Here is a 25,557-nt window from a genome sequence, read left to right on the forward strand (position 1 = left end):
GAATGGCCCCGGGGATCCGACCCGAGCCAAGCCGAGTGGATCCGAGCCGAACCAAGACGAGTCGGTCGCAAGGCGACCCGAGCCCGGCCGAGCCCGAGGCAAGCGCAGCCGAAGGCGGAGTGGTCCGATCCCCGGAGGGCGCGCGTGGAGGGTCTCGGTTCGGCTCGGGCTCGGCTGGGCTAGGCTGGACGGGACCGGACTGGGCTCGGCCGGGCTCGGCTCCGCAGTGGCGGGGGGGCGCACGGCCGCGCGCGCGCGGCGGGAGCGCGCGGGGCGCAGAGGCGGCAGCCAAGATGGCGGCGCGGGTGTCGCAGGGCCCGGCAGCCCGCGGGCGCTCTTAGGCCGCGGCCCCCCCGCCCCGCCGACCCCGGGCGGGCTCCCCGCCGCCCCGGCCCCTCCCGCCCTCCGGCAGCGGCGGCCGGCAGGATGCTGCCCTCGCAGGAAGCCTCCAAGCTGTACCATGACAACTACGTGCGGAACTCGCGCGCCATCGGCGTGCTCTGGGCCATCTTCACCATCTGCTTCGCCATCATCAACGTGGTGGTCTTCATCCAGCCCTACTGGGTCGGCGACAGCGTTAACACGCCCAAGCCCGGGTACTTCGGGCTGTTCCACTACTGCGTGGGCAGCGGGCTGGCGGGCCGGGAGCTGTCGTGCCGCGGCTCCTTCACCGACTTCAGCACCATCCCCTCAGGCGCCTTTCAGGCGGCCGCGTTCTTCGTGCTGCTCTCCATGGTGCTGACGCTGGGCTGCATCACCTGCTTCGCCCTGTTCTTCTTCTGCAACACCGCCACCGTCTACAAGATCTGCGCCTGGATGCAGCTGCTGGCAGGTACACACCGGCACCGGGAGCCACCGGCACCGGGAACACTGGCCTGCCCCGGGCCTGGCGGCGGGAGACGGGTGGGGAGAATGTGGGCAGCGCTGAGCGTGCGGGACTCCGGGAGCCCCCGGCAGTGGTAGTGGGATCCCTGGCTACAGGGAACACCAAGGTTGCTCAAGGAAGCTGGGCTGAGTCCAAGCACTGCAGGGCCAGGATCCAGCCCTACAGTTTCTTGGGACACCCAGGCCAGGTGCTAGCGCTGACAGATCTGCAGGAATGGGCACCAGTTGGGGACACTGGCACCGAGGGCTCCGTGGTATGCCCTGGCCACAAGGAACACAAGGGCTGCTCAGGAAAGCTGCACTAGGTACAGGTGCTGTGCATTCCTAGGGCATCGCAGCCAGGAGCTGGCCCTAGGACGTCCCAGGACTTACTAGCACAAACAGGTCAGGCACTGGCACTGACAGAGCACCACAAACAGGTACTGGCTCTTGGCACTGGCACCTGGGTCTCCCCAGGCAGAGGGTGGCCATAGGGAACATCGAGATTGCTCAAGGAAGCTGGACTGGTACAAGCACTGTAGGGCCATGGGTCTTCTCAGTTAAGAAATGTCCTCTGGACACTTCAGGGCTTCCTGGGACATCCAGACCAGGCATTGGCACTAGGAATGGTGGCATCTGCTTGGGGCACTGGAACCTGGAATTCCCCAGGCAAGGCCTGACACCAGGGAAACATGAGGCTCCCTGGGACACAGCTGGAGAGAGAGCTGGATCAGGGACCCACCTCAAGCAACCCCAGAGCAGGCACTGACCCTGGGATGCCTGGATAGTCTGGAGCACTTCAGGACATCCTGGGCTAGGGACCAGCCTTGGGGTACCTCAGTGCACCCCAGTCAAGGACCAGCATTGGGATGCCCTTCAACAGGGACTGTTGCACAGAGGCAAGGACTAAGTGCAAGTTGGCCTAGGACACACTGGATCAGCTCCCTGAATCCCTGGGGATTCAGACACCCCAGCACACTCCACATCAGGGAGTAGTCTCCTTGTCAACCCCAGACACATGGGGTTGTCTCCAAGAGATACTCACTTTAGGGGAACACTCAGCCCCCAAAGGGACCCCAGCACTGGAAGAAACCCATGGATGGATCCCCCATCCCTGTAAAAGAACCCTTCAGCTCCACCTTAAAGACAAATTGTACCCAGGCCCCTTTTCTCCTGAATCATGAAAGGGCTGTGAGGACAGGCCTTTCCCACCTCTCTCTAGTGCTTCACACAGAGGAATACTGTACATTTACCGTGATGTCTCCCCAGACATGACCACTCAAGCCTAGTAATTAACCTCCCCTCCAAAAGTGACACTGCCTATAGATTCTCCTTAGCTCCCTCCACAAATGAAACCCCACTGTAGATGTACCCCAAAACCCTCACAGACTCACTCCTCAAAGTGACACTGTACAATAACCCAAATCTTTCCCCAAAAGAGGATCTGATGCCTATATTGATAAGGATCCCAAGTATCCCATTATGCTCAGACTTCCAAGGTGTCCTCACACAGGGTCTGTCCTTTTGGGACAAAGATCCTGAGGAATGATGTTTAACTTCCATTGGTAGCAAGACTCTTTGCTTCCTTCTCTGCTCAGTTTTACCAGGTGTGGACAAGTATGGACAAATACTTACCCTCTACTGCATACCTAAAACTTCCACTGGGAAGGACCTATAGTGACTCTTATTCCTAATGAAAGGACCTCATTCATCCTCTCTGTTAGAAGGGCCCCAGTCCTTAATGTGGAAGGATACAGTCTCTCTGTGTGAGGACCTTTCAGCTAGCCCAACTCTTTCTCTTGCAGCTGGCTTGGGCTGGAGAGCCTGACCTCCGCTCACCCAGATCAGGACCACAGTCAGACCTGGAGCTGCCTTGGCTTATCAGGAAATTCCCTCATCTTTAATTTTCCCTGTCCTGAAGATTTATCAGTTTAAAGCAAGCTCAGAGCCCAAATCCTACTGATTGTCAGCAGCTTAATCAAGTGGCTTGGAGTGCCCAGCTGCTACTGCTGCACAGGGAGCTGTGTGTCAGAGGGCACTGCACTGGAGGCAGCCCTGGGTCTTCTCCCTAGTGCCTCCTGTCCTGTACTGGCTCAGGTTTGGGTGGCCATGACAGCACTTCGATGTTGTCACCTCTGGGTACCCTTCACCTTGCCTTGGGGCTTGTCCTTGGTCACACTTTGCACCTTGTAATTACACATATTGCTTACAACTGCACTTGCAAGAACCCTGGGTGCTCAGCTCAGTGGGGCCATGGGCTGGCTCTTCTGGCCCCAGCCAGCCCAGGCTGGCTTGGAGCTCTCCCAGAGCAGCAGGGCTCCATGGCTTCTCTGTTGGGGAAAGTCATAGGCAGCATTAATAGACACTGACCCTCCACCCTGCCCTGAGAGAGGACAGTGTGAGAGAGCTGCTGTCCTACAGTACAGGCTGATGTTCCTGTCAGAGAGGGCCTGAGTGCAGATGTGGTGGTGTGGTGTGTCCAGCAAGAGTCTTGTCTGGCAGGGATCAGGCAGGGCTGAACTTCCCTGGGCACAGCTGAGGCAGCCACAGGTGGATGTGTTACCTTGTGCATGGAGAAGGAGCTGCCATGACCTATGGAGAGAACATCACAGGCCAGATCTTATGGGCAGGGCAGGGACGTAGCCTGATGCAGGCTCTGGCACATCATGTTGGCAAACTTCAGAGATTCAACCTGTCTGGGAAGTTGGAGGATTCTGCCAGAGCAGAGAGCTTGGAGTAGCAGGGAAGGAAAGGACATTCATCCTTACTCAGTGAGGGTTTAGCTAAAGAAGGACTTGCACTACTACAGCAGAAGCAACTGTGAGGCCCAAAGTCTCTTGGTCTCACTGGTGAAAGCCAGGTGAGGCAGGTGATGGGCAGAGAGATGGGGCAGAGGTGTCCCCACCCCATCCCTGTGGTATGGCCAGTGCAGAGTAAAGGGCTGCTGATTGTGGGCATGGGTGGGCTCTTCAGAGGAGAAAAGACAAGTGCAGGAATGTGGGGGAGGAGGATCCAGAATTCAGGATCTCTTTCAAAAAAACCCAAAAAACTAACCAACTTTAAATCATCAATGTCTAATTAGTGGACAACAATCAAGGCAGGGTTTAATTAGAGCTTGACAGAAAGCTCCAGCTCAAAAGCCACTGCCCCCCTAGGAGGAAACTGGATCTAATTAAGAGGAAAGACTCTGCTTTATCACAAATAGAAATGTGGCCATCTGCCCTGTTCAAAATCCCAGTAACGCAAAACTGGAGATTTTGCTAAATCCTTCTGTTATAAAACCAGAGATGGGCCCTTAACATGAGCATGTCAACAACTGTATGACTGACAGCACCTGATGCCACCCCAATACTCCAAATTAGTGGAGGAGCACCTTCAGAAAGTTCCATGGGATGATGCTTACTTGAAGAGAAATGGGCTGTGAGGGTGATCCCTCTTGGGATTTGTCTGCAGGAAATCAGAGCATAGGAATACAACCATCAGGCTGCCCAGGAGCCTGAGGATTTCCTTTGATTCCCCACTACTCTGCTGTAGCATAAGACACAGTCACCCTGTGAGTTAAGTCAGAGCTTTGAGCAAAGTTGTCCTAGTGCCCAGCATTAATGCCCTTGCAAGACAGCCCAGCCACCTCTGTGTGACACTGCATCCATGTGCCTCCCATCAGGATGATTACCCCAAGTGGATCCAGGGCTGTTTCCAGAGAATCTTTGATTTTGTACTTAGAGTCTGTTGAGGGGCAGAAGAGGAAGCCAGCTGAGCACACCATCCTGCTTGCATGGAGGAACTGACTGGACACATTTTAAGGTGTTTCCCTGTGCTCCAGGTTCAGCAGTCAGTGTGGTGAGACCTTCACAATCCCTCCCTTAGGGATACACAACACATGGGGTGTCTTCCCACCTGGGGCTGTGCTCTTGGCCTTTGGGCTGGGCTTTGTCCTTATCAGTGGCATTTTGGCATTGATTGTGCCACGTCCAGCCACCTTGCCTGATGGAGAATGTAGTAATACGTATCCATCTGAGCTCTTTCCTCCTTTGGGAGACTCTCTTCAGAGCCACACTCACCTCTTGGATGGGCCCTTCCAAGGCCTGAGAACAGAGGCAGATTCCAGAGCAGGGCTTCATCACCCTCAGCTGTGTTTGCCACCATCTGAGTGGGGACCCCTTGCATTGAATGGTTTTAGTATATCCGTGGAGAGGAGTAGTGAAGGAATTGTTCCCAGTTGCTGGGCTGAGCATGGTGGAGCTGTGTGATGGTGTGGCCTTGGTCCCAAGGGAAAGCAGGATCTGGCCTGAGTGAGTGCTACAGCCCCAAAACTCTCCCTGGTTCGGCAGCAATTAGTGGCTCTGCTGAACCACATCAGGACAGGCTCATCTTCCTGACTGTGACTTCCTGGAGACCCAAGTCCTTTCAGAGACTTTGAGGTTTCAAAATATTGTTTTCATGGATATAAAAGTCATTCATTGAAATTCTTAATGATAAAATATGAGGCAAATACCGCTGCTGCAAACTGGCTTAGGGTGTAAGTGGGACAGCTGCTGAGCATGAGACTGCCCAAGGAGGTTGTGGAGTCTCTTGTCTCTGGAGTCATTCAAACCCCATCTAGACATGTTCCTGTATCACCTGCTCTAGATGACCCTTGGCAAGAGGGTTGGACTAAATGATCTCCAGAGTACCCTTCCAACCTTAACTATCCTGTGACTCTGCAGTTTGTCCTTTCTCTGTCAAAGGGAGAAATATTGCCTGTGTATGAACCACTTCCACCTGCTGACCTTGCAGCAAAAATAACAACACTGCAAAAACCCTCAGCATTTGCTGAATTACTGTCTTCTGGACCCCCACAAAAGCTTTCCTGAAGATTTCCCTCTTCTTTCCCTACCACTCAGGTCTTGCAGAGGGGACAGGAGCCGGGCTGCAGCCCATCCCTTGCATCCGTGCAGCGCCGTGTGCTCCGCAGCAGCAGCAGCCGCGGGGTTTGCGCGGCAGCGCAGCTCTCCCGTCGTGGCTGTTAATGTGCCTGTGTACTCGCGGGGAGGGGCTGAGCCGGGCGTCTCGGAGCCCTCGTGTCCTGGAGCTTACATCCCTTAACTGTTGTTCCAGATAAAGTAACTGTCAGTTCTGATTCATACAAACTCATAACTCTATTCTGAATCCTGCTGATTTTTTGGCACAAAAACAGCCTGTGGAGCAAAACGCCGTAAGGGAGCTCGTGTCTGTGTAAATGGCCGGTGCTCGCTGTCCTGAGCATGCTGCCCTTAGTGTTGATTTATTTTTGAAGGATTTCAGTTTTTAGGGGTAAGAAGGGGGACTGTGTTTGTTTCCTTTCCTTTTGGTGCTCAGCTCTCAGGAGGTTTTCTGGTGAGAAGCAGCCACTCTAGACCCCAACAGCACAGCCCAACCCATGTTTCCCAGGGTTTTTGGATGTGCTGTGCCCATGCCAGGTTTAAAAAGCCCTTTTTGGACCCAGTGATTGCTGGTTTTCCCCCCATTACCCCACATCTTCCCATTTGTGTGTTCTGTGGAAGTGTAATGCTCTGAGGAAGGTCACATCTTAGCTGCAGGGCATGTAATGAGCTCCTTCCACCCGTGGCAAGCAGAAGCAGTAAAAGCCAGTTTTCACTTATACCTGCAGACTAAACTAGACGGAAAAAGTAATTTTAAAAATCAGATTTTAATTCTGCAGGCACAGCTGCTCAGGACAGAGGCAGTGATACTCAGCAAACATAGAGGTTACTCAGACAGTCCAAATTAGCTAAATGCACCTTGTACCAGGAGATGTTATCCTGCCAGGAGGAGCCTCCTCTTTCTGCTCAAATCTTGCTCCAGTGTTGCAGCCTGAGTCATAACATTGCATTCCCTTTGATTAATTTCTTTTGTGAGGATATCAAAAGCCCTTGAGATGCCCATGTTGTTTCTAATGAACCTTGACAAGGGAGCACTGAGGAGTGAGAATCCATGAACCATCTGTAAAACCAAGCCAAGAAATGCCAGCTCTATGGGGCCAGAGCCCCAGCCCCAGCATTATCATCTTCCCTCTGCATACACCCTGTCCCAGTGATCACTGAAATGCCTGCACTCAAAACTGTTTTTACAACTGGGAAAATTCTACAAGAGGGACATGGAACCCAGGGGCTACAGGAAGGATGGCAGCTGTGGGATGTGGCAGACCAGCCAGCCACTGACAGTGAGGACTGGCACCACACCCTCAGAAGAACAGGAATTAAAAGCAAAATGGACAGGAGTTAGGGTTTTTTTTCTTCTTTTATAGTGGCTCTTCATACTAGTCATCACTGGTGCTTTTCTTGTGGTTGGAAGGCATAGAAATAGGCTGCTTTAAACAAAACCCAAGCTTTTCTTGCAGGTCTGCAAGGGGTCTTGGGGCATCTGGAGTTAGGTGCTGGCAGAATGGTGCTATGGGCAGAAGGACAGGAAGGCAAAGCCCTGACCCCACATCCCTCAGAGCTGTTGGAGAGGGCAGCGCTGAGGCCTGTGGACTGTGCGGGGATCCCCTCTTTGTTCTCGCTCTGCTCTTCAAAGTCACTCCTTGCTGCAGGCACGGGAAGGTGTTTCCAGGACATCGGGCGGCCTGGGGATGTGCAGAAAAGGGAATTGCTTGTGACAGAGCAGAAGACTCGACTTGCTTCTGGGAACACATAGGACAGATGGGAAGAGGAGGGCACTGAGCTGCTCTTCACCAGGAAAGGACCAGCCTTCAGTAGCACAGCACCACCTCAGCCACTTCCCAGGGAGCTGTGGAGTAGTGAGGGGTTTTTGGGAAGAGGCCTGTCACCCTCAGGCACAGGGATTTGGGTACATGTGGTGACTTGGGCACATGCCTCTGCCTGGCAGTAAATTTGTTGTTTAATTCTGTCAAATGGGCTGTGAGTGCTTGGGCAGTGATCCTGCAGCTGCTCGGTGGGACAGGGCACAGACTCCCTTTGCCCTGGTGCAGTACAGAGGAGGCACACGGGGACACATGTGAGATCACAACAAACAGACACAGGCTGAAGCCAGGCAGTGTCCTGGCAGTGGCCATCACTGCCTGTCCGCTGTGACTGTGCTGTGACAACTCACTGCATGAGTGTGTCCCATACCTTTTTGAGCCACCTTACTTTTGCCTTAAACCCCATCTCTCATGTCCTCCATGAGTGCTGTGGCTCTCCAGCATGTTAATCCACTGCCTCATGTGTTGCTGCCTGTCCTGCCACGTTTGGGTCCTGCAGATGTCCTGGGAGACTCTCACATTTGTGGTGTTTTCAGAGCAGTGAGCTCTTGGCAGGCTTCTGTGTTACCTGGGCAGCTGGACCCACCTGGATCCTGAATAATAGCTCAGAAATGCAGAGGACATGCCAATGCCTGCAGCGTCCAAGGACAGACCCAGGGGCTGCTCTTCTGCTCCTGTGAAGGACTGACTGAGGGCTGTGCACAAAGGCTGGGAGCCTGCCCAAGCCCTTTGCTGGTGCAGGTAAAATTAGTACCTGATTCTTTAACTCATATTTGCCTACCACCTTGGGAACAGCCCTGTTCTTTGGGCCCAAAGTGGCTGTTGCTGAGGCCTGCTGCTCACCCAGGTAGCTGGAGCTTCTGCTTTCTATGCTTTCTCCCAGCCTCACTGCATACCTGTGGTCCTTTTCTCCCCCTCAGTGATTTCAGCAGATCTCTTACAACTGTGCCAGTTTCCAGGCGGGGTTGTGCCAGCCTGAGCTATGCCATGGGGGGTAAACCCACCCCCTTGCTGGGGATTGCCACAGAGCACCTTAGCTTGTTTCACAGCTGCACTGCACTGGGAGTTCAGAGAATCCTAAAATCCTCTTAGCATTTCTGCTTTCACAGGAGCAGTCCCTGGCACAGGTCTGCTGCACCTGATCCCCTTTAATTCAGGCCCTCAGCTGAATTAATGCCATCCTATTCCAAGGCACCCAGGTCAGCAGCAGGCCATGCTCTTCACCATTTACTATTACCATTGGTGCTGGTTGTGTTTCCTTGCAGTGGGATGTTTTTGGGTTGGCCCAGTCCCAGCGAGCAGGGAGCTCCTCCAGACAGGCTGTGCTCAGTTGGAAGTCCCTGGTGATGATGTGCTGGAGATGCCGGCTTGGTTCTATGCAGCCATGAGGTGCTGGGGTGGTACCCGGGCTGTGCATTGCAGTAAATCAGCATGCAGGGCTTGCCACTGTCCACAAAGACACTTTCACCAAGGGGGTTTGCTATGTGGGTGGAGGAGTCAGAGACCAGGCAGCAGCTGTGGCATGACATTATGTGCCAGTGTCCCAACAGAGTCCCTGTCCTTTCCTGTGTGCAGCTATTTGTGATGCGAGGGCTGTACCTACTCTTGGTGTGATGCCCTGCAGGCACTTCCCTGCCTTCTGGGATTTCCCTTCCCCGTGGAGAGCAGTTCAAAACACATGCCAGCAGGCAGAAAGCTCATGCCAGACTGCCAGCTACCTGTCTGCAGGGTGTTTGCTGTAAGGGATGGAGAGATAACTTCTTACTGGTATGGGCACATGCCTCTTGGTGCTTCCTTAACTCAGGGCAAAAGTACCTGCAGGGCACTGCAGCCAACATCATTACTATTTTTAGCCTTTCCAGCTGATAGGGGTGAGGAGCTTTTGTACTTGCTATAGTCAGAAAAAGTCACCTCCTTAGCTTGACAGTCACAGGCTTTGTCTTGACATTTCCATCCTTGTGTTCTCTGATGTCTCCTTGTTCAGCATAGAGTGTGCTGGGTGGACGCCTGCTGGGAAGATGACCCCTCTGGGACTGGTGCTTGCAGGCTGTGTGGTGATCATGTGGGAGCTCCTGGGGATTCCAGTCCTCTCCATAGGCAGCATCTCTGCCCACAGTGGACCTGTAGCTCCTGCCCAAATACAGGGAGCTTGCAGTGATGAGGGAAGCCCGTGTACAGCCACTGATCCTGTTGCCAATGCTGGTAGAAACGAAGAGCCTGAAGTCCCTATTTGTGTGTGGGCCAGGTTTGGGACAGCCAAAAACGCAGTGCCTGGGACTCCTGAGGCAGTGGTGGCTGTCACCTGCCGTGTTGCCTGGCTGTCATGGGGCCAAGGTGGGCTCCCTGCCAGACACGGGCTGCACTCATGTACTTGACTGGGGGGCCCAGTGCCAAGCATTGCCACTCGATTGTCTCTGATTCTTTCCCCTTCTCTCCTTCTTGCAGCGCTCTGCCTGGTGCTGGGTTGCATGATCTTTCCTGATGGCTGGGATGCAGAGACCATACGGGACATGTGCGGGGAGAAGACAGGGAAATACTCCCTGGGCGACTGCTCCGTACGCTGGGCTTATATCCTGGCCATCATTGGCATCCTCAACGCCCTTATCCTTTCCTTCCTGGCCTTTGTTCTTGGCAACCGGCAGAATGACCTACTGCACGAGGAGCTCAAGACAGAGAGCAAAGGTGAGCACCATGCTACAGGGGGAATCCTGGGTGGGAACAGCCGCAGGGCTTGGCCCCTTTGGCAGCCTGGCAAAGGTCCCATGGACTTAACTGCCACCTACAAGCAAACCAGGCTGGGCAGGGTGGGAAGGAGCTGCTGAGCCTCTGCCCTGCCTGACCTCTCTCTCTTCTGTTTCCACAGACTTTGTTGGCACTGCGGTAAGCCTTGAATGTCACTGTCCTGTCCCCTGTCCCTTTGTGGTGTCTCTGGGTGTGACTGTGCTGGGTGTCTATGGGGATTGGGACGGGATTGGGACGGGATTGGGATGGGATGGGTTGACCCTGGTTGTGCAGGCAGAAGGGTTGGAGGCAATGGGGCAGGGAGGCAGCAGAGACAGGGTGGCAGTGATGGGGACAGGCATATGCCTGGCACATGCAAGTAACACGATTGTGCAGTAAGACCTGCTCAAGACCATCCCCAAACTGCTGTGCTTTCCCCACAGAGGATATAAGGCTGACCATCCGCAGCAGGACCCTCTTCCCATGGCCAGCAGCCTGGGCGCTCCCTCCCTGTCCTGCCCTTCATTTGCTGCCAGCGGCCACACAGCGTCCCGCGCCGCCCTCCGGGCCCCGGCGCCCGTGCCAGGGATGCGCCAGCCGCCCGCCGCATCCACGGCCACCTCCATGTCCACGCCGGCACCACCATCCCACGCACCCTGCCAGCTCCGTACCCACCGCTGCCTGCGGGCCGCCGCTGGGGGAGGATGCCTCAAACCCGCTTTGTCCAAGAACAGAATCCAGCTGCGGTTTTGTTTCAAGGAAGAAACAGTCTTGGAGTTTTTAACAGATTTCTACATCCCCAGGACTCCTGACCTGTTGCCTCCCACCCGAACGCGCACCCAGTGACGCCCCGTGCCGGCTGCTCCGGGTCCCGGACCCCTCCCCACTCCCATTTTGTACAGCTCCGTGAACCTGTCTCCACAGCCAGGGGACCCGGTGGCCGGGATGGGGCACAACCCCTACTTTTACATGTAAATTCATATTCTCTAAACAGGGTAAAGTGACTCGAGCCCCCTCTCCCCCCGCCCTGGGAGTCCAGCCCAGGACATGGTGGTTCCTGGTGCGTGGCCAGGGCCGCAGGCTGCTGTTCGCTCCCCTCAGCACGGGGACCGCAGGGGCCTTGCTGCTGCCGGCCGTGGGACACCCGACTCGCGCCGCCGTTGAATGTAAGCCCTGGTAAGTGGGAGCAGCTGAACATGCAAAACCCCCGGGCGGGCACAAGACGACTCCCCCCGCCAAGACCCCTCCCCGAGCCGGCCGCGGGCTGTTGCCAAACGCCTTCCCTCCCCATCCCCATACGGTGCTTTATCTCCACTGGTGACAGCAAGGCTTTCCCTGCCACACGGCATGGCCGGGTGTACCCGAGCACTCCTGTACCCACCTGGCCTCCTGGCTGTAGCTCACTGGCCCGCGGTGATGGCGTGTGGGGAGCCGGTGGCCGCTGCCCGGCACAGCGCTGAGTCCAGCGGCCTCCAAGGCCCACACACAGCACCTGAGAGCCGACACTCCGGCACAGGTGGCTGCAACCCGGCTGTGGCTCTGCCGGCCAGACCAGCGTGTGTGTGTGGGCCTCCCCTGGCCACAGGGGTTTGGGTCACCATAGCCCTCGCAATGCAATAAAGTCCTCAGCACTGGCTGTGTCTCAGTGCGAGCAGCTGGCAGGGCCCAGGGCAGGGCCTCCAGAGGCTTGTGGGGGCCCTGGCAGGGCTGGCCCCAGGCACTGGGCAAGGCCAGGGAGCAGGGTGAGTGGGAGCAGGGAGCAGAGTGGGACTACGGGGCTGGGATGGGGCCACGGAGCATGGAGGCTGCTGGGGGATGGCAGTGAATGGCTCTGCAGGACTCAGCACCTCACCAGGCACGAGGGGCTGGCTAGAGCAGGTAAGTGGTGCCCTGACGCCCTGTGGGGTGGCGGTGGAACTGTGCTGAAACACCATCTGGGAGCCAAAGCCACCCGGGATGGAGTGGGTGCCAGCACTCCTGCCAGTGCCCCCTGCCAGCCATGAGCCCAGCGGTGCCCACATCCCTCTGACAGCTGCCCCCCAGAATGAGGTCAACAGGAACCCGCAGCACCCGGGTCTTGCCAGCTTGTGAGTGCTGTTGCCAGCTGAATTGGAAAAACAAACCAAGAAAATCAGTGGAGAAAGGAATACAGTAGCTGTAATATATCTGTATTTTAGTACAAAGTTTGATACAGTGTTTCACAAAACCTTATTGAAAAATATAATTCAAACCAGACCAGCTCGGAGCCCTGTGTTGTGGGGAGGGTTGGGATGGGTTCTTCCGGGCCATCACCAAAGGAGGTGATCTGCAAGAAGGCCAAAGAAGCCCCTGTGAGTTTCTTGAACTGTGGTGGGAGCCCACCCTGCAGCCTGTGGAGCTGAGCCTCCATCCACATGGGCTGGCACACAAAGAAGGTCTCTGGAAAGGGTCTGTCCTACTACACGGCAAAGAAGGGGGTGGGGCAGGGATCCTATCTATCCCTAGGAGCCTTTGAACCCACCCCTTCTGCCTGTCCACACTGCACAAGTGGTCTGTCAGCTCACTAACAATAGACTGTCAGGAACCTCCTGAAATTCAACAAATTCCAGTGTCTTGATGGAAAAAAACTACATGGCTGGTCAGTCTAGTGGCATGATCTAGCAGGGGAGTGGGGAGAGCATTCCAGTCTCTGAGGGCAGCATGGGGAGCTCTGGGACTTGCAGAGAGCTCTGGCCAGGTCTGCTCCCCTGGTGTGGGGCACACTCACAGCCCAGGTGAGCCCTGCAGATGGCAGAAGAGGCTGAGAAGAGCCGGGTTGCTGCTACCCAAGTTGCTTTCAGGGAAGGAGCAGTGGAGCAGAAGGAGCAGTGGAGATGGAGCCACTCTTTGTGGGGATGCAAAGGGATAGAATGAAGCATGACAGATGCTGTCCCACAGTGTCAGGGGTTCTCAGTGAGAACCCAGAAGCCATGGGCACCTCAAACCAGCACTTGATTTCAAGACGCACTTGGCATCCCCACGCCAGGCTCAGCCCATGCCAGGCTTCCTAAGGAAAAGGCAAGCAGTATGAAAACCCTAGATACCAGGTTCTGGCACACCAGAAAACAGGTTTTAAAACAGGTGCAGTGGTGCAGGGGACATCCTCCACATCCGTCTCCTCCCCAGATGAACTTGAGCAAGAAGAACAGCAGCAGCAGAGTGAAAAATTTCACAACCCCAGCCAGAACCTCAGGGAATTTCCTCATGAACGCAAGCTCCCACAGTAGCTCCTAGCTTCACCTGGCAAAAGGCAGATCTGCAAGGCTGCTCCTGCAAGGATTTGGCCCTCACCCCCTCACCTTATGTCCTGGGCACCAGCGCTTGAGGTGGTAAGAAATTCCACAATACTAGTTTTCAAGTTAAGTATTTTTATTATCAAAATTATTACATCTCTTGTGAAAGTTCAAATGTTACAGCATGGTGTAAAAACTCCACTAGAGTAAGAAGCTACAGCCCCCACCTTTCCTAGAGCTTTCCAGGGTCCCTCCCTCCTGCCCCCCTGTTGTGCCCAAAGGTGCTGGAGCCTCTGGGCAGGGCCCCCCGGCCCCCTCCCGCCACCTGGCAGGGCAGAGCCCGCCTGCCCCGTGCTGCTCAGAGCATGAAAGGGGAGGCTGCACCTCCAGGGCTAAGCCAAGTGAAGTTTACACCTATTTTATACAGTATACAGACACCCAACTGCGGGGTGACAAGTTCCATCCCAACACGCTCACAGCCAGACAGTGTGAGAAAGTTACTCTTTGTTTCAATATTTTAAAAGTCTCCCCTAGGCTGAACAAACACCTGATTTCAATTGTGAATTAGAGAAATCTGTAACAGTCCTAAAAAAAGAGGAAGAAGACTGTGCATCTGCAAGGAGAGGGGAGACAGACTCACAGCATTATGTTATCCAAGAGAAAGGAGAAGTTCCACTGCAGCACCAGGGATGACACCTGTCATATATTAGCTAACCTACTATGGTTATAACTGAATATAAAATTAGATAAATAAAAACACGCCTGATATTACAGTAAACAAGTGAGAAAGAAGCTGGCAATCGTATGGAATTGAACACACAGCGCACTGTGTCTGGGCTGGCTCTCCTGCCATGCTCGGCGGGTGACAGTGGCTGAGAAAGACCCCACATGGCACTGCCTGGAGAGCCTCTGGCTCGGCACAGACCGGGTGCCCACCCACCACCACCCCACCACTGCCCCTTGCAGCCCTCCTGCTCCTCTGCCTGCAGCCCCCCGTGCGCCGCAGCATCACTTGACCGATCAGGCCCCGGCCATCCCCTGTGTGTTGCGCACCAGCAGCCAGAGAGCCCCCGGCGCGGCAGCACGTGGCAGCACAGCCCCAGCCGTGCTCCTGTTCACAGATTCCTTAAGCGACCTTAGAAACACTTTCACAACAGACCTGCAATGAAGCAGCACATGGCAGCGCACCCCGGATCCTCTGCAGCCACAGGCACACGCTCCAAACCCCTCCTGTGCTGTTTGCATTCACGGAGACTCTGTTCTGGAAAAAGCTCCAACGGCGGCAGTGGTGACCCAGGCCCAAAGGCAGCCGTGTGTGCTTGTCTGCTTGTGACTGGAATGATCGTAACGGATTAAAGCCCTCCCCAGAGCGCACTGAGAACCTGACCTATAAAGAGATTGGAGTTAACTTCCCCCAACATTTCCTTTAAACTGCTTTTGAATTCATAACTGTGTCCGTGCTGCATGTGTGACTGTGGCCATGGGCACGGACTAGAGACAGAGGCTGTGCCACAGTCATTGCACTTGAACCATTTGCGCTTTTTTCCTCCTTTTTTTTTTTTTTCTTTTTTTTTTTTTTTTCTTTTTTTTGTTGTTTGTTTCTTTTTGTTTTTGCAATGTACCCACATGTCAGGGAACTGCTTTGCTACAGTCTCTGCCTCAGAGAAATCTGTGTTCTCCTACCAGGCCAGAGGCCAATACTGCTCACAAATCTCACCCGTGCATTTTCGACCTCAGCCTCTGACCCCTGGCACCCCAGCATCAGGTGCAAGCTCCCAATACTGGCCCAGGAGCCACTTCCAGAGGTGACTGGAAGAAGCTATGGGCAGTTTTGTCCTCCTGAAGTCCAGGCAGCCCTAGGAAAGTCCTGTTTGAGTCTTTACTCCAGAACCTTGAAGCTGCTGCAGTCTGTACTGATGGACACTGCTTCCCCCACGGTGCGGATAGTGTTGTGCATTAGAAATCACTGCGCCCCGGGAGCCCTGGTAGAGAACAGACTGCCCAGAGTTTGGCAGGCTGATAGTCCGCAAGTCTGACTGTAGTGACCGAGCACTTTGGGGAGCGGAGGAAGAGCCTGACACGCCTGTGCAGGGCTGGGAGCCCGACTCCGAGGAGATTGAGTCCACAGCTGTCTGCTGTGCCGGGCTGGCAGCCGCAGGGCAGCTCTTCCTCAGGAGGCTGCTGCTGACACTGCCAGAGTGCTGCTGGCTGCTGAAATACCCCGAATTCCCTGCAAACAGGGCAGAGGAGTCTGTGGAGACCGAGTGGGCAGGGCTGGAATATGAGGTGGAGGAGAGGGATGTTTCCGAGGAACCATGGGACAGGCTGTGTCCTGTCCTCTGTGCTGCTGCTGCTCGGTAGCTGTATCCAGGAGACGGCGCGAGGTGCCCTCTGTATGGGGAGGAGCTCTGCTGGAGCAGGGTCTGTGATTCTGCCTGGGGACTGTCAGACTGCAGCAGCTGAACAAAGCATGCGGGAAAAAAGGAAAAAGCATGTCAGGCTGACTTCCCTGTTTCCTACCTGCTTCTCCTCTTAAGATGCTTAGTGCAGCACTGTGAACAATGGCAGCTAAGCACTGTTTCCCTCCTTATAAAAGCTTTATTTCAGAATTGGCAGATAAGATATAAAAGCATTTACCTGGTAGCTGTATCGAGAAGGACTGTAAACTGCCGGTCCTTTGTGGGCTTCTGGAGTGTCTCCTTCTGCTGCATCTGCAATGTACAGGCAAGATGTTAAACCTCACCCCACTGACTGAGGCCACAGCAGCTCCCTCTCAAATGACACTGCACAGCCCAGCCCTTGTGTTCTGCATTCTGTGCCAGCCTGGATCAGAGCAGCCCCCCCAGCCACCAGCATTTCAGAAACTGAAGAAACCCAGCAAAAGGCAATTGGGAAACTTCAACGTGTGTGAACAGCCACATCTGTAAGAGTGGCTGCTCCCCTCACACCAGTGTGCTCTGGTTTATCACAAAGCTCACCTGCCTTGGACCACATCTGGAGATAATACACAGACAAAGCCAAAAGCTCCTCTGGCCCTTCAGTAGGGTATGAGAGACAGAAGATGATTTCTAGGGATTCAGCAATTTCTCTCTCAGTCTTGGTTACAGGAATCCACACGGGATACAGTTACAGCTCAGGAGACAAAACTGCCCTTCTTAGAGGGCTGTCAAAAGGATCCTGTGGTGGGTTTTCCTCAAAGGCAGATATAGATGCTTCCAAAGACAGACATCCCATGCTGCCATTTTGGGGACTATGGTTTACAAGCCAACTGAGCTGCTACAGAGATACTCCTAGAACTCAGAAATGCATGTTTTTCTAAGAGGCCAAGATGATGGAAATGCTTTGAGGTTTGAAGTGCATCGGCAGCATACAGCACACACTGATTCATCTCAGATATGTGACAGACCAAGAGGAATAAAATGGTTCCAAACAGAGTAAGCTTTTCTTGCACTTCAAGGGTGGATGAGCTTCTTGTCCTACCATATCAATGAACTTGACCTGGGGTAGGCAAGAAGTACTTATTCAGTGGCACATCCACTGTGCCAACTGTGTGCTTCAGCTGCTACCCCTGTAACCACGGCTGGTGATCCTGCTTTCTGCAGGAGGGGTGAAGCTATTTGGACTAGAGGATTTCACATCAGAGTTCTCCTACAGACTAATTAGACAGAACTGTTTATCTGCATCATCTCAGGGATTCTCAGCAGCCGCGTTTGAAATGCCTCAGTGAAACAGTGTTGGTATTAGTATCAAATTTGTATGGCAGATGTGTCTCAGTCATGAAACAGGACACGCTGCCTCAGTCTGTTCTGTACTTCTGCCAGACAAATCTGGCTTTTCCCCAGCTGCACTGGCACAAGCATCAGTGCCAGTAGTGCCCGTGGTTCTGCTGCCATTGTCCTCTCTGTGCTACACCACAGTGCTGAGTTAGCTAACAAGGATCTGGATGTAGCTCTTGTATGTTCTTGAGGCTCAGAAATTCCCTCAGGGCACAGGCCTGCACATGGGTGTGAAGCTCCCAGAATGTGTCCTGTGCCACTTTCCATTTCTGAAATGCCATCGATGCAGCAAGGGGATGTCTGGTGACGTTCCAAATACTGCAGAATGGCAAAATTCAGAAGTTTAGGGCATGTTTTGTTAAAAAGTCATGCACGAAAAGAGCTGTTCAATCCAGAGATCATTGTGATTAACAGAAATCAAGTATGAGAATCACAAGAAATCTGAAGATTTATGGAAGAAATTGTTTCTTAAAAGGCTGGGCACACCAGTAGGGCTGCACAATTTACTGGCAGTACCTGTTCCCAGAAATAAACCATGACAAGTTAAAGACTACTGAAAGACTAAATTAAAAAGGGTAAATAAACTATGACCTTCCTGAATTTGCTTTATGTAAACTTAAAAACCAGAGCAAACATTTTCCTCCCCCATTCTCAACACCTGCACAAGGGAAGGACATGAATAACTGCTTTTCTTGGCTGTACTGGCCTGTGTCAACCTAAAGCATATATGAAGTGAGAGGTTTTGCTGACAGCAGCTGCAGTTCTAAGAAGCGTGCAATGCACACAAATTCCATTTCATTGCTACATGCCTCATCAGCAAACCCTCCAACTTCGGGATTTTTTGGTTCCTGTTAATATTATCTGTTACAGCATCAAGTGAAAATGTGCATCTTCATAACTCCTCCAGGTGCTACCAGGAACAGCAGGGACTCAGCCACCCATTTGTTTCACTAAGAAGCAGAGCAGCAACTGGGGGAGGGGAGGTGGCTCAAAGAATCTAAACAAGAATCTAAACAAGCTGCTGAAGAAATTGCCAGAGCAAGCAAAAGAAGAAAAAACGTACTTTGCTGCGCTAGGATGAAGGAGACAAGACGACTTCTTTCAGCTGCAGCATTAGGTTTTCACAATTCAGAATGGGATGAGGTTTATGTAACAAGAAAGAATTTATCACTGCAGATGAAAATTTAACTCCATCGTAATTCTTGGCTGGCACTGAAGAGCCAGAGATGTACAGGTTATATTGGGCAAAGACTGTTACAAGACACTGGATTTTGCCTACCTTTCTAAAAACTAACCAAAAAAGCCACTTCCTACTAGCATGGGAAAGACAAGGAAAAACTTCCAAAGGGGTCCCATGAAACTGCAGCGTATTTGATAGGGAAGAGGACCTCATCTCAAGACCAGATGAAGGAAAAGCACTGAAAAAATGTGCTTAGGTGTACAAAACCAGGAGAACTCCAAACGACAACTCAATTTTCAAGGCTGGTTTCAAACAGCCTTACTCCAGCTGAGGAAAAATCTGTTTTGGAATGAAGTACATACTTGCCCTAAACTGCTTAGAAACAAGAACAAGAAACAATACACTTGTCTGAATGTTCACCCAATGACCATTAAATGATAGCTTTTTCAGAGCATAGGAGGTGGTAACCCATCTGTCTGAGGATAGAGAAACTGTCCCTGTCAGTCAAGGTGCAGACAGTCTTGAATTCAATCCCTGGAAAAAATCTAAAGGTCTTCCAGGTCTAATAGAAGAGCTCAAGCAATATCTGAATAACAGTAAAATTTGATTTGCAGAAGGCAGCTTTGATAATGTTAAAGATGAAGATACAACTAACCAACTTAACAGACAAGTTGGCAAATTTTTCCAAGCACATAATTTCCCACCAAGCAAACATCACAAAGTTTCACCATCCTACCTGCATCTCTCTCGAGAGCATTGTCCTGGGTGGGGGAGGATTCGTGTCTCTGGGACACCTTTGCACCGCTCCGCAGCACCTTCTCCAGCATCCCCCGGCCCTCCCGCAGCCTCTCCACTGACGTCGGGACCATCCTGCAACAAAACCCCAACAACAGCTGAGGATTGCTGCGGCATGGCTGAGAGCAATGTGAGCAATGCACAGGGGATCAGAGGCCACCAGCTTTTTAGATAGATGAGGAACAAACTTCTGAACTGCTTTTGCCATGTAAAAAGCCTCCAGTGGGATTTCAGACTGCTGGGCCCTGCTATCACTATGCCACTGCCCTCAGAACACTAAGTCTTTAATCAAAAACGTGGTAAAAGCATCCAGTTCAGTAAATCACTTGGCTACAGAAAAACTGTTTTGCGATTTCAACACTTTTTTGAAAATCCTGGTGCTGGCTTAAGATTAACTGCAGTTATCAGTTACATTCATTCAATCTAAGCAGAAGCAAACTTAATACCTTTATGATAATACAGTGCCAAGACAATATAGTTGGATACTGCAATATTCCTGAGCAGAGCTAGCGGGGTCATTTTGCCCACTAATGCCACTTTGTCCTTTTTATTTTGTAGTATGAAGACTCTCCACTCAAGATAAATGCTAGATATTGTTCCATTTTGTAAGTGTCTTGTCTAAGTGTGAAAAAGAGGTGAAGTGGCTTTCCTAAAGCCAAACTATTGAAGAAAAACAGAGCTACAGACAAACCCCAGGTCAGCATTCCATCTACCACACACAGGACCATCCAAATCTCTCCGGAAATATGTCTTTTAACCTATAAACAGCATCACCATGACCAGGGATTTACAATGCCTTTACTCTGGACACTGATGAATTTGTGCCTTAAAAATGCCTGAATTTAAATATTTAGATTATATTAAATGCATTGCATATGATGCAAACATGCAGATTAACTGCATATTGACTGATTTCTGTATTTAATTTTTGTTAAGATATACTGAAAACTGTGCTTTCCATTAGGGTTTTTTTACTATTTGGTTTGCTTGGACACTTGTTTTCTGCAAGGCTGGGTTTACTGCGCAGCAGCACATCTGTTTACATTGTGATGGCTTTATCCTGGCAACTGAAATAGACAAACCATTGTTTTTGTTTTGTTTTGTTTTTTTTTAATGAAAGCTATTCTCAATTATTGCAGAATTCAGCAAAAATCTGGAAAACTCTACACATTAAGGCATGGAATTTTAGTTCCCATTAATTTCTTCTCTTCCTAATATTATTGTGAATGTCTGGAAATGTATCTGATATATAAGCACATGGAGTGAAAGATGAAACTGGATCACTTTATCTCAGTAACAGGTTCTAATATATTTTTTAAAAGTAGAAGGTGAGTGTATGTTTGTCAGCCGTGCCCAGAAACACAGAAACCCAAGAATTTTAAAGGCAGCAAATCTGTTTAATCCCATTACAAAACGTATCAGCATTCAACTTTATATCCAGCGTCCCATAACAATAGGATCTTTATTCCCACACAATACTTACTTCTGAAACCATGTGGGAAACTGAAGCCAGAGCAGGACCTGCTGAGGGAGCAGCAGATAACACAAAAGATGGTACTAAAGCAAGGATGCCACACTGACATCTCACCCTGAACTAGTTTTAGTTCACTCAGCTGGCTGGCTTTTTTCTTGCTCTTTTACAGGCAGAAGGAAGTGGCACAGGAGGAGAACGTCATTTTATAGAATATTTGAAAATAGAATAGTGATGATAACTAATCATTAGCAGACTGCCTCAGCTGTGGCCAGTCCCAATATCTGGCATTAGGTCATGTGGTAGACAGAAAACAGTCAGAGAGGTAAAAGACAAATTATTTCTATTAAACTCTGCTTGAAAAGTGATGGAAAAAGGAAGGAAACAGATTTTATTACTCCTCCAAATTCATCCAATTGCTTTTAACACAATCTTCATACTTGTCACTGCCCTCAGTGCTGCTTTGAATGTCTCCCCCTGGCATTACCCAAGCAGTGATCAATCATCTATGTGGAGATCAGCATCAGGAAAGGGGAGGTGTGTATCTGTGTGTGCCTTTCTGCTGGTGGTGTGCACAACCAAAACCTGACTCCAGAGCAGCAGAGCCAGCGCCCTACATTGCTCCACTGGCACTGTAATGCCACACTTGGCAATTCAGTGCATTACTTCATGTTTTGGACCAGGTTCAAATGCTTTTAAGACTTTCCCCTTATCAAACCTTCTCCCAGTAACCATGATAAAGGTGGTTTGTCCATGCCTTAGGCACACCACTGACCAGAGTCTGGTAAATCAACAAAGCTGGAGTTGCACAGTCCCTGCTTCTCAAATGCAAAGTTACAGAGACCCGTGAGCTTTCCTTCAGAACAGGAGTGGACTTAATATCACTCATGTCCAGAAAGAGTGAAACCTCAGCAAAAAAAGACCTGGATTAGACTTCCATTGCCTGGGCAAGACCTTACAACCCAAGACCTCAAAGGGAACTGGTGGAAGAGCAACAACTGCTTGCGTTTGTACCTTTCAAGACAGATTTTTGATATCTAAACCAAGAACTAAAAGACAGGATGAGAAGAGTGCTGGTATCCTTCACAGTGGTTTAGCAATTATGAAAGAGAACAATACCAAGAGACCCAAATGAATCCATCTCACTGCACATATTGTTATGGAAATGCTCCCTGGGGAGTTTGGTCCTTCCCTGTGGACCAATCTCAGGCTTGCCTGGAAGGGTAACACTCACCACCTACTGCTGATGCTCTCCTGGGATTTACTGAGCGATGATGAGGAACTACAGCCCCTCGAGTCTGGTGGGCTGATGTCCTCTACGTGAGGCAGGGAGGGATGAGAAGGGGAGAAGCCACTTTGTGGGGAGGACGGAGTTCGTGCTGTGGAGCCTGACAGGCCATTCCCGTCCGTGTCAGTCCCGGAGCCGCTGCTGCCCTGTCGGGTGGGGGTCCCTGCGCCGCGCCTGGAATCGCCGCCCTCCTTGGCCTCCTGTTTCCGCTTGCGGTACTCGAGGAGCGATACCTGGGTGAGAAAATACAGCCGTGAGTCAGGGAACACACAGGAACAGGCCCATGCACAGTCCAAAAAACCTTCTGAGTCTGCAGGTAAAACTTGAAAAGGTGTATTTGGATTATCAACTCTTGCTGGATCTGCAGGCACTCCAAAAAAGAGCTAAGTGGTGCAAATTCAGACTGCCATGTTCACACACCTGTTACTTTTTGTGACCAATACATCAGCAGAAACATCCAGCTCATTTGCTTTTCTAACCATCTGGATTTTCCCATTACTTCAGGAGATGCATATTCAAACAACAAACTTCTATAACCTCCCTCCTCTCAAAACCCTCCATACACTCTCTCCAGTGTATGCCATTATGTAATTTTTTTTCAATATCTGTACATCTCCAAAACAGATAACAAGAGTCTTCCTCACAGAACTGGTATCTTCAGTTCCCAGTTCATCTGTACCAGTTCAGCCACGGTAACACTAAAAGCTTGGTGAAGTCTTGCATGGAATTTTAACTGCTTAGAGCAGTTACGCTCTTATGGAGGCATTGCAAACTTCCAGCACTAGCACCAAAACAAACTGCTTGTAGCCAAGGTACAATGTGTTTTGGGCAAAGCAGTCTCAGATTTGTCAAAGACATCAACCAAAGATAAAGCAGCCTCAGAACACAAGGTCAGCAGAATGAAAAAGACACAAATATTTCCAGCTGAACATTTACCTTTCAGTGCCTTCCCTCAGAGTTATAATGAGGTTTGGAGCCATAAAGAACTCACAGAAGGCAGCTCTGCTGAAGAATTTATCAGCTATGACTCAATGCCCGTACAGAAGGCTTTAGGATGCTAAAATATTGAACAGGGTATTTCCAAAAGTAACTCAACCTATGAAGGTTTTAAGTTAAGTGTAATTTTTAAAGAAAAAACAAAGGAAAAAAAAATCAAGATACTCCAGAAATGGAAAGGAAATAAGATACTTAATCCAGCTGGACCCTTATACAAGTGATCTGAGTTACTACACTTGCCATTAAAAAAAAAGTCCAAGCACAGGAAAAGGCACTGATATTTGTCCCATGAGTACCCAATTTTATCACAGCACTACCTTGACTTAACATTTTATCTCAGTTTTAGTTCTATGAGCGTCACTGGCGTGCTCTAAGAAACCAGTATGTATTTGCTTTTGTTAAACTATATTCCTGTGTTTTTAGTTTTAAATAGCTAAAATTTAAATAACCTTTATCTTACTTTCATTGCAATGTTATGGAAATGTTCTAATATGTTCTAGTAAACAGCCTGTGTTTTCTTTTGAAATATTAGACCCTCTTTTCTTGTAAGGACCCTTTTCATCTTGATAAATAACACCACCACCAGCTGTACAGCTGCACTGTGTTATTGCTCTGGGTCCTGTCTCAGTTTAACAACTGTTAATGAAAGCTGCCATCATCCTGCTCTTTTTTTCTGTGATCCCAGAAGAGGTATTTGTACTGTGGTGTCTTTTTTTCCACTTCTCACATCAAAATCTTGCCTAAAGGGTAGTTCTCTCTCTTGTAACAACTGTTTTCACCCAGGCCCTGGATGCCTGGATAACGTGCCCAGACTCTCTCTGTTCTCCCTGTCTTTGCAAGAACCTGAGGGGGAACTGTAAACATCATGGGAAGCTAAGAATTTCTTTTATAGGACTACGTACCTTCTTCCTTTGTGGCGGATTCTGGGGAGCAGCTCTGGTGCCCTCAGAAGCCCTCTCGCTGCAGGGAGACATGGATCCATGCACTGTCTCTTTGAGCAACCCTGACTCGTGTCTGCTGAAATACCCTTCAGCAGGAGAGCTGCAGCATCCTGCTTCTGAATTCACTGGCTTCCTCTCTCCCAAAGGAGGAGAGCCCCGCAACAACCCATCTACACGTGGCATAGCGTTCAATGGGGAGAAGGCATACATTAAATTAAACTCTGTCCGAAAAGCCTGATCAGAGCTTCGTAGCAGCATCTGTGCTTCCCCACTTTTCCCTGGGAAGTTCATCTCTGAAGTAGAGTTTATGGAGGATTGCGGAGCCGCATCAGAGGATGCAAAACTGAGCAGCGATGGTCGTTCCTGGCAGGTGTTTGCACTGGAATCCAGGTACCCACCCTTCAAATCCAAGTCAGATCGAAGGCAGACCTGGAAAATCCGAGAAGGATGTAGGAGGGGGGTGGGTAGTCAAGACAAGGGTCAAGCAAGAGTAGGGAGAGAAATTTAGGTCAGAAAACCTTTTGTACAATCTAGCTTCCTGTTTCCCCATTCCTTTCTGATTACCCCTTTGGTTCTTTACTGCACTGTTCTGCTTGTTCCACAGGGGAATGACAGAGACCAAATAATGATCAGTTCAGCTGTCCAATATGAGATGCCCTTTTCCTTCCAGCAGTCCTTCTGCAGCAAGAGGATAAAGCTCAACCCTATCCCCAGGCAGCTCATGAATTAAACTCAGCATTTTCAATTGCCTCATACATCCTCAAGTTGATGTTAACACAGAGCAGTAGCCAGGAAAGAACAGAACAGACCTGCTGTCTTTCTGCTGTTTTATTAGCCAAGTTCTTGCCTGCCACAAGTCAGCCTCTACGAACTTCCTAACAATAAAATACCCAGGACCTCTAAGCCATTTGTTTTCACTTAATGTGAGCTTTGGAAATCTCTAACAATAGTACATTCATTTAATTTTTACTGCATTTTCACATTTTACCATTTCCAACAAAACCACAATGGCATCATCTTTGTGCTGTCAGTTTGTGGGGCACTAGGCAATGATACAACAGTATATTCATTTATCTACTTAAAGTGCCAAAAACCCTCCAGGGCAGCAGAATAATCATCTTCTTCACCACATTAATATATCAGGATCTCAAACAATGAGTATAACTGGCAAGATTTTATTCTCTTTGCAGGACTACAGCACAGAGGGAAAAACCAGCAGCACCAGGCACCAGCTCTGCCCTCCTGTTGTAGCTGAAAAAATGCTGTATTACAGCTCCAAGTAATCCACCACATTTGAGATGAGCACATATTTTTTACTATGAAACAGTGACTGAGCAAGGCAATTCTTCTCATCTTTTACAACAGATCAGGGTAAGCAAAATATTATTTTTTAGCATCTCCTCAACATTTTCAGTCTGGAAGTGAGTAGGTGTTAAGTCAAGGCTGAAGAGAACAGGTCAGGTGTACTGCTGTGTGCTCATAAGTCACAACTAGTGGTGAATGCTTTCCCTTCCCCAGCACTCATTTGGCCACTATACAGTAAATTTCACAGA

General features: G+C 50.7%; 2 protein-coding genes and 1 long non-coding RNA gene across 5 annotated transcripts in view; 2 read left to right on the forward strand and 1 right to left on the reverse strand.

Annotated features, from left to right (window-relative positions):
• The first annotated feature begins 367 nt into the window (after nt 1–367).
• LHFPL4 (LHFPL tetraspan subfamily member 4) lies at nt 368–11,392 on the forward strand. Its single transcript, XM_086846671.1, is given in 5 exon segments — nt 368–832; nt 10,031–10,267; nt 10,449–10,465; nt 10,775–11,137; nt 11,140–11,392. Coding segments are annotated over 5 exon segments (1,194 nt in total). The 5' UTR covers nt 368–426; the 3' UTR covers nt 11,311–11,392.
• Nucleotides 11,393–13,675: 2,283 nt separating this feature from the next.
• SETD5 (SET domain containing 5) overlaps nt 13,676–25,557 on the reverse strand; it is a 66,179-nt gene continuing 54,297 nt past the window's right edge. For all 3 annotated transcript variants that reach the window (XM_086846024.1, XM_086846021.1, XM_086846022.1), the window contains exons 20-24: nt 23,966–24,433; nt 22,014–22,300; nt 19,250–19,383; nt 16,195–16,268; nt 13,676–16,016 (exon numbers count right to left, since the gene is read on the reverse strand). In XM_086846024.1, the coding sequence (XP_086702150.1) occupies nt 15,414–16,016; nt 16,195–16,268; nt 19,250–19,383; nt 22,014–22,300; nt 23,966–24,433 (1,566 nt within the window). In that variant the 3' untranslated portion in view covers nt 13,676–15,413. The remainder of the gene's footprint in view (nt 16,017–16,194; nt 16,269–19,249; nt 19,384–22,013; nt 22,301–23,965; nt 24,434–25,557) is intronic.
• On the forward strand, nt 15,107–25,440 carry LOC147650987 (uncharacterized). Its single transcript, XR_015275022.1, has 3 exons — nt 15,107–19,438; nt 19,867–20,004; nt 25,195–25,440. It is a non-coding gene; the product is annotated as an uncharacterized LOC147650987 (long non-coding RNA).

Source organism: Cyanistes caeruleus, chromosome 11, assembly GCF_971803275.1.
Source record: "Cyanistes caeruleus chromosome 11, bCyaCae1.hap1.1, whole genome shotgun sequence".
NCBI lineage: Eukaryota > Metazoa > Chordata > Aves > Passeriformes > Paridae > Cyanistes > Cyanistes caeruleus.